The sequence below is a fragment of the Mauremys mutica genome, chromosome 1 (genome assembly GCF_020497125.1).
Source record: "Mauremys mutica isolate MM-2020 ecotype Southern chromosome 1, ASM2049712v1, whole genome shotgun sequence".
NCBI classification, from domain to species: domain Eukaryota; kingdom Metazoa; phylum Chordata; order Testudines; family Geoemydidae; genus Mauremys; species Mauremys mutica.
The window spans coordinates 372,307,613-372,316,520 of NC_059072.1; the positions used below are offsets into that span (position 1 = coordinate 372,307,613).

The following is an 8,908-nucleotide window of genomic DNA, read 5'->3' on the forward strand; positions in this document are numbered from 1 at the left end:
CTCGAGGTCCCTTCCAGTCCTAGAGTCTATGAATCTATGGATCATGAGGGGGTCTCTCTCTCCACAGAGTTAGTAACAAAGTAAGAATAAACAGAAGAGATGGGGCAAGATTGCAGTTTCAGGGGCCAAGCTACCAGGAACCCATTGTAGTGTGAATAGACTGACTCCCCATTTCATCACATTGACACAGCACAGTCAGGACAGGAAAGGGTTTAATGTCTCTCTGTCTGTCCAGTAAGCGATTCAGGGAAGAGACCCCACCACCATGCACCAGCCAGCTCTGCACAGAGCTCAATCTGAGAGCCAGATCCCATGAAGAAAACATTTATTCATCCTTATGAGTAAAGAGCTGGAGCAGCCTGCCCCGGATCTGTTTGGTTCTCAACCCATAGATCAGGGGTGTCCAAACTACGGCCCACGGGCCAACTGCGGCCCGCGGGTCAGTTTTTATTGGCCCGCAGCAAATTCTGAAAATATAATTGAATATGGCCCGCACATGGCGCTTGAGCTCAACTCTGTTGCACTTCTCAGTTTCAACACTAGATGGAGCCAGTCACAGAAAAGGTGCTTCTCCACTAAACAAAATTAAGCAAAGAAAAATAGTTACCACGAGTCACCAGAAATGGCAGCACCGAAGAAACGCAAGATAGCAAGTGAGTGTAGAAGATTTCAAACACGGTGGGAAAATGAATATTTCTTTAAAGAAATCAACGGAAAGTGTGTCTGTTTGATTTGCAATGAAGATGTTGCCGTGATGAAAGAGTATAATGTCCGTCGACACTATGAGACCAAGCATCAGAGCTACGCATCGTACACAGGTGCCGAACGAGCACAGAACTTCAAGCAAATGGCAGCTAGCCTGCAAGCTCAACAACAGTTTTTTTTTCGTGGTAACAAAATACAGGAAAACGCCACAGCAGCAAGCTATGAAGTCGCACAACTTATTGCCCAGCATGGCAAACCGTTCTCAGACGGTGATTTCATAAAGCAGTGCCTCATCAAAGTCACAGAAGTAATGTGCCCGGAAAAAGTGCAGGATTTCAACAACGTGAGCTTATCCAGAAATACAGTGGTGCGGAGAATCGAGGACTTGTCAGCTAACCTGAAACTTCAGCTGAGAGAGAAAGCTTGTGCTTTTGATTTTTACTCGATAGCATGCGATGAGAGCACAGACGCCACAGACACCACACAGCTTTTAATTTTTTTGCGGGGAGTCGATGATAATTTTTGCTGTACGGAGGAGCTGCTTGATATGATGAGCCTAAAAGGCACAACGACGGGTGGAAATATTTTTGACGCTGTGTCAGAGGCAGTTGAAAAGATGGGGCTTAAATGGGACAAGCTCTGTGGAGTAACAACGGATGGAGCTCCGGCCATGACGGGTGAGCGCAAAGGAATGGCATCCATGGTGTGCGTCAAGGTAAAAGAGAGCGGAGGTGAGGCTGTTAGGATGCACTGTATAATCCACCAAGAAGCACTGTGTGCCAAGACTGTCCAGCTGGGCGATGTGATGAACACTGTTGTAAAAACTGTCAACATAATTCGAGCTAGAGGACTGTACCACAGGGAATTTCAAGCTTTCTTATCTGACGTGGATGCTGAATACGGGGATGTACTCTACCACTCTGATGTGCGCTGGCTCAGCCGCGGCTCTTTGCTGCAGCGGTTTTATTCGCTGAGATCAGAAATCGACAAGTTTTTGAAAGAGAAGGGCCGACCTCTTCATAAACTGAGTGACCCTCTGTGGCTGGCAGACCTGGCATTTTTAGTTGATCTCACTCATCATCTGAATACACTGAACAAGAACCTACAAGGCAAAGAACAGCTGGTGTCACACCTGTATGCGCACATGAAAGCCTTCTGTGTAAAGCTCCGCCTGTTTGAGACACAACTACGAAGCTTTAATGCTGCACACTTCCCTGCGCTGTCTGAAATCAAGTCTGCTTTTCCAAAGGCAGACCTTTCTGCTAAAAAGGAGAAATATGCTTCTGTAATTACATCTCTCGTGACAGAATTCAACCAGCGTTTTCAAGATTTTTCTGTCATTGAAAAACAAATCAAGCTGTTCTCGACCCCCTTCCTGGTGGATGCAGAAGAAGTGGAGGAGAGTCTGCAGTTAGAACTGATTGAAATGCAATGTGATGATTCTCTGAAGAGTCAACATCAGCTTCTCTCCCTCCCTGACTTCTATCAGAGTTTGGATCATGCCAAGTTTCCTCTGATGAGACGCCACGCAAAAAGAATGATGAGCCTGTTCGGCTCAACATACATATGTGAACAAACATTTTCTCTGTTAAATCAGAACAAAAGCAGACTGAGATCCAGAATGACTGATAGCCATCTCTGTGAAGTCCTTCGTGTCTCAACCACCAAACTTTCTCCTGACATCCCAGCCATCCTTCAATCCAAAGGACAGCATCACTGCTCCCACTGAGAGCAATGTTCTTCACATTATAGGTGAGTTAGAAATACACACAGTAATCATGTGTCAATATGTCACCTCTTGTGTGTGGCCCGGGCCTTTGCTTATTTTTCTGTATTTGGCCCTCACCAAAAAAACTTTGGACACCCCTGCCATAGATGATGGGGTGTAACACGGGGGGCACTAGCAGGTACACACTGACAATGAGAACAAGGAAATGCACTGGCACATTGTGGCCAAACCGCTGTGTGAGAGAGGAGAATAAACCTGGGACGTACAAAGCTAAGATGGCACAAAGATGAGAGATGCAGGTCCCAAAAGTTTTGAGCCGGGCATCCTTTGTGGGAAGGCGGAAGATGGCCCGGAGGATCTGAATATAGGATATGGCAATAAAAACCACATCCATTCCGATCACCGAGAGAAGATCAAACAGGCCATAGTAACTACTGATGCGGATGTCAGCGCAGGCAAGCTTCACCACAGCCATATGTCCACAATAGGAGTGGGAGATGATGCTGGTTCTGCAATATGGCCACTGACTCGCCAGTAAGGGATAGGGTAATGTGAGTATGCCACTACGCAGCACCACGGCCAGGCCTATCTTGGCCACAACAGAGTTTGTCAGGGTCTTTGAATATCTCAGAGGATTGCAGATGGCCACGTAGCGATCAAAAGCCATGGCCACGAGGATTCCAGATTCCATCGTTGAGAAGGAATGAATAAAGTACATCTGGGTGAGGCAGGCACTGAAACTGATATCCCTGGAATTGAACCAGAAGATGCTCAGCATTTTCGGTAGCGTGGAGGTGGAGATGACCAGGTCGGTGACAGCCAGCATGCAGAGGAAATAGAACATGGGCCCATGGAGGCTCGACTCCCTCTTCACGATGAACAGGATGGTGAAGTTCCCCAACATGGCTATGGCGTACATAGCACAGAAGGGAATGGAGATCCAGATATGGGCAGCCTCTAGGCCAGGAATGCCCAGCAGGATGAAGGTGGAGGGGTTGGTGAAGTTGGTTGTGTTGGAATTTGACATGGAGTAGGGGAGAAAGTATCCAACTCTAAGGCATAAGGGTGTCTCCTGCATGTACTGTGTATTCCCCTGACTTTCTGTGTGCTCCTAGTATCTTGGCTGATGGTTGCAGTAGAAAAGCCTGAATGGAGAGACAATGTTTATATGAGACACCGCATGCAATGGTGGAGGCTGTTCTCATGGGAGAAGCAGATTGATCGCTCTATGCACACTGAAAAATGACATTTTCATTATTCAGAGAAAATAACTATGAGCAGTGACCCTACTAAATACAATTCCATATTTTGTTGTGCTCCCTGCATTAATAATTCCTACACTTCGTGATGGGAGAATCTTAAGAGGCACCAGCAGGAAACACAAGTGTGGATACTGGTTATCTATCATAGTTCCTTAATACAATGAGAGCCAGGCAAGGGAGTCCATGCTTTAGGGAGTTCCCCATTCATCCACTTGCTCGAAATCTCAGTGTTAAAAAAAAAATACTTATGTTAAGAGTATAGCATATATAAAAGGGATTTCCAATACAGGCTTTGCGAATGGGGGAGGCTGCCATATGCAAACAGACATAAAAGTCTGGGACTTTTTAGGTTACACAACAGACAAAGAAGAGAGCATATGATATAGCAAAGAAAAATAAAAATTTAAACTGATTTACATTCAAATGGACAGTTCCCAGCCAATACTATCTATAGACACTTAGTGCTCCAAGAGGACTAATTTCCCAAAGCTGAGGAAAACTGTCAACCAAACTGATCGGGAAGAAAAAATTACACAGAAAAATATGAATGAAAATTGGTGAATCTTTGATAACAGTTTATTAGATAGTGAAAAATTCATGATTCCACAGTCAGCAAAGTGAGCAACTTTGGGAAAAAACCCACTTCAGTGGGAAAGTGAAGGCAGCAATTGGGGGAGGAGAGGGGAAACAATATGCAACAAAGTGGAGAAAGGGGAAAATAGATACCTAAGAATAGAGTTTGGAAGTTATGAAAATTGATAAGGGGCATTAAGACATATGGGTAAACTCCATGTTTGGCAGGGCCATGGATCACAAAAGGAGGTTATTAAGTATGTTAACAACAAGAGAAATCCTAGAAAAGTTTTATGTCAATTCCTCTGTTGTAAAGTATTAAACAATAAAGGGAAAGGGTTTTTTTGTTATTAAAGCATTCACAAGGTTAAGAAACAATGGAAAAGCTGGTATGGGATTAGTTAAAAAAATAATCTAGAATTGTAAGTATTGCCAGTCACCAACAGGGTTTATTTTAAACAGATCTTGTCAAATAAACCAGATTTCATCCTATTATGAGAGTACACATTGGTTGATCAAGGATACACATTTGGTGGATCAAGGGAACAACACAGATGTAACAAACCTTTAATTTAGTAGGGGAAATATTGACTTAAAAATTAATACTCTATTGTATCAGTAGCAAACGTAAAATGGACTGAAAGCTGGCTAACTGATGGATCTCAGAAAGCAGTTGTCAATAGGCCTTCATCAGTAAATGCAGCTGTTTGGAGTAGGGTTCTATAGGGATCAATTCTAGGCCGGATGCTATTCAATATTTTCATCAATGATCTGGAAGCAAATCGAAAATCACTGCAGATAAAATTTGCAGATGACCCAGAGATTGAATCCAAAGATTGGAGCATTTGGAAAGTGGGTCCCATGTAAACAAAATGTTTTAATACAGGCAAATGTAAAATGATCCTCCCAGAACAGGCAACGCAGGCCCGACCCACAGGCTAGGGCACTGTATAATGGAACCCAAGGCCCCTGAAAAGGATTGTGGGGACATTGTGGACAACCAGCTCTTCATGAGCTCCCAGTGTGACACTGTAGCATAAAGGGATGATGTGGTCCTCGGTGTGGTGAGTTGGAGCAGGGGAAGGATTTTTCTTCTGCACATGGGATTGGTGAAACAAACTGCATCCAGTTCTGGGGGCTACATTTGAAAAAAAGATGTTGAAAACTTGGAGATGGTGCAGAAAAGAGCCACAAAAATGATTGGTGGATAGAGAAAAAGCCGGATTGTTCGACTTGAAGGTGTGTATCTCTTTAACTTATCAAAAAGATGATCAAGCGGAGACTTTCATGGGGAGAAAATCATGGGTAATAACGGGATCTGTAATCTACTGGAGAAAGGCTGAGCGAGACCAAAAGGGTTGGAAGCTGAAGCAGAGCAAATTCCAGCTAGAAATTAGGGCCAAATATTTAGCACTGAGGGTGATTAACCACTTGGACACACTGAGAAGGGAAGTGTTGGATTCTCCAATTCCCCATGTTGGCAGATCCAGACTGGATGATTTTCTGGAAGATCTGCTTGAAGGGTTGTTTACACTTAAAATGCTACAGCCGAGCTGCCATAGAGCTTACAGTACTTACACAGATGGAAGGGATCTCCCCTCAGCACAGGTAATCCCCGAGAGGTGGTAGTTAGGTTGATGGAAGAATTCATCTCATGCTGTCTACACCAGGGCACAGACTATCCAATAAATTCTTGGAATGTATTGGAGAGACTTTTTTGTTCCAGAAGCTGGAGAAGCCTACTTGGAGAGAGGTTGTTCTAGACTTAATTTTGACAAATAAGGAGGAACTGGTTGAGAATTTGAAAGTGGAAGGCAACTTGGGGGAAAGTGATCGTGAAATGATAGAGTACACGATTCTAAGGAATGGTAGGAGGGAAAACAGCAAAATAAAGACAATGGATTTCAAGAAGGCAGATTTTAGCAAACTCAGGGAGTTGGTAGGTAAGATTTTGTGGGAAGCAAGTCTAAGGGGAAAAACATTAGAAGACAGCTGGCAGTTTTTCAGAGAGACATTAGTAAGGCCACAAGAGCAAACTATCCCCCTGCATAGGAAAGATAGGATGTATGGCAAGAGACCACAGTGGCTTAACTAGGAGATATTGAATGATCTAAAAAACAAAAAAAAAAGGATTCTAAAGAAGTGGAAACAAGGTCACATTACAAAGGAGGAATATAAACAAATAACACGTATGTAGGGGCAAAATTAGAAAGGCCAAGGCACAAAATGAGATCAATCTAGCTAGAGACATAGAGGGTAAAAAGAAAACATTCTACAAATACCTTAGAAGCAAGCGGAAGACCAAGGACAGGGTAGGTCCGTTACTAAATGAAGGGGGGAAAACAAGAATAATAAATGTGGAAATGGTAGAGGTGCTTAATGACTTCTTTGTTTCAGTTTTCACCAAGAAAGTTGTTGGTATTTAGATACCCAACATAGAGAATGACAGTGAAAATGGGATAGGTTCTGAGTCTAAAATAGGGAAAGAACAAGTAAAAAGTTACTTGGACAAGTTAGGTGTCTTCAAGTCAGCAGGGCCTGACGAAAGGCATCCTAGAATACTCTGAGGGAACTGACTGAGGAGATATCTGAGCCATTAGCTATTATCTTTGAAAAGTGATGGGAGTCAGGGAAGATTCTGGAAGACTGGTAAAGAGCACATATAGTGCCTGTCTATAAAAAGGGAAATAAGGGTAACCCAGGCAATTAAAGACCAGTCAGCTTCACTTCTGTACCAGGTAAGATAATGGAGCAAATAATTAAGGAATCAATTTGCAAACATCTAGAGGATAATAAGGGGATAAGTGATAGTCATCATGGATTTGTCCAGAAGAAATCATGTCAAACAAACCTGACAGCTTTCTGTGACAGGGTAACAAGCCCTGTGGATGTGGGGAAGCAGTAGATGTGGTATATTTAGACATTAGTACAGCTTTTGATACAGTCTCGCATAACCTTCTCATTAGGAAACTAGGGAAATACAACTTAGATGGAGCTACTATAAGGTGGGTGCATAACTGGCTGGATAACCGCTACCAGAGAGTAGTTATCAATGGCTCACAGTGATGCTGGAAGGACATAACAAGTGGGGTTCCCCAGGGAACAGTTGTGGTTCCGGTTCTTTTCAATGTCTTCATCAACGGTTTAGATCATGGCATGGAGAGTACACTTATTAAGTTTGCAGATGATACTAAGTTGGGAGGGATTGAATGCTTTTTGAGAATCAGATAAACATTCAAAACGATCTGGAAAAACTGGATAAAGGGATGATTAGGGGTCTTGAAAACACGACCTATGAGGGAAGACTGAAAGATCTAGGTTTGTTCAGTCTGAATAAGAGAAGACTGAGGGGGGATATGATAACAATTTTCAAATACCTACAAGTTTATTACAAGGAGGGAGAAAAAGTGTTCTCCTTAACCTCTGAAGAGAAGACAAGAAGCAATGGACTTAAATTGCAGCAAGGGCGGTCAGGTTGGACATAAGGAAATCTTCCTAACTATCAGGGTGGTTAGGCACTGGAATAAGTTGCCTAGAGGGGTTGTGGAATATCAGCGATGTTATAAATGCTGCTGCTTCTGCCATGAGTGCAGGGGACTGGACTTGATGACCTCTTGAGGTCCCTTCCAGTTCTTTGATTCTATGATATAGCTTCATCTCTCTGGGGTGTGGATTTTTTTGCTGTTTCAAAAAAATGGAAATGCAGTGTTAAGTTATATTAGCAGAAGTACAACATGCAAATCACGGCATGTGATAGTATTCCTCTACTCTGTGTGGGTTAGGTCTCAGTTGGAGTAATGTGTCCATTTTTGCTCACTAATGTATAGAAAGGATGTAGAGAAACTGGAAAATATCCATAGTCAAGTAAGAAATGTTATGCAAAGGAATCAATGCAAGCCGCATGAGCTGAAGGAACCAGTATGTTTATCTGGAAAAGAGGAGATTAATGGGGGACATGATAGTGGTCTTCAAACACTTGAAAGGCTGCCATAAAAAGGTGGAGGAAAGTTATTCTGTCTTACCGCAGAAGAGCACGACATTTAGTCATTGTAGGTTGTGCTGGTGGTATCACCTGTAGCTAAGGCTGTCTGACACCTTCCATTAGAAGAACTCATTTTCAGTTGCTCATAAATTTGATAAATTTTCAGTGTTTGGACTGAAATTTCCCATGCTGGGGTCTGCTTCGAGAAGAATTATTTTTTGGAAAGTTTCAGGCGTAACAGTTCAGCAGACTTCTCTAATGAAGCTAGGAAAAGTATGAGTTACCCATGTTGAAAACTTCTCATTATTCTTCTAGTGAGGAGCCCTAGCACCTCCAAGCTTTCTAGCAGATAAAAGTCAGGTAACAGCCTCTGTCCCTCTGCCCCATTAACATACAGAGCCCTGAAATGCAAGAGGAGGGGGTGACAGTGTCTGTGCATTAGCACACAGCTGGCTCCTGACGGCTGTACTCTGTTTTTTCTCCAAGGGGAGTTTTGCCTCAGTGGGGCCTGAGGAAAGCATGGGCCGTAGTCTCAAAATTTGGCCTTGTATTGCCCATCTACTGACATCTTTCACCTTGAAGGATTCACTGTGCCACTGAAATGCACCACCTGGGGCTGGAGTCCATCAGGTGGAATGACCAGAGGAACAGAGAAAA

General features: G+C 43.2%; 1 protein-coding gene across 1 annotated transcript; it reads right to left on the reverse strand.

Moving 5' to 3' along the window:
- Positions 1-325: 325 nt before the first annotated feature.
- LOC123363202 (olfactory receptor 52E2-like) lies at positions 326-3,461 on the reverse strand. Its single transcript, XM_045004086.1, has 2 exons — positions 2,570-3,461; positions 326-408 (listed from the first exon to the last, which is right to left on the reverse strand). Exons 1-2 carry the CDS (start codon positions 3,459-3,461, stop codon positions 326-328), a joined length of 975 nt encoding a protein of 324 aa, XP_044860021.1.
- Between the last annotated feature and the right edge of the window lie 5,447 nt (positions 3,462-8,908).

Coding starts and splice junctions, on each gene's coding strand:
- LOC123363202 (XM_045004086.1), bottom strand. CDS start 3,461: ATGTCAAATTCCAACACAACCAACTTCACCAACCCCTCCACCTTCATC. Junction 409..2,569: donor CCCCATCATCTATGGCAGGG/GTGTCCAAAGTT, acceptor CGTGGGCCGTAG/TTTGGACACCCCTGATCTAT.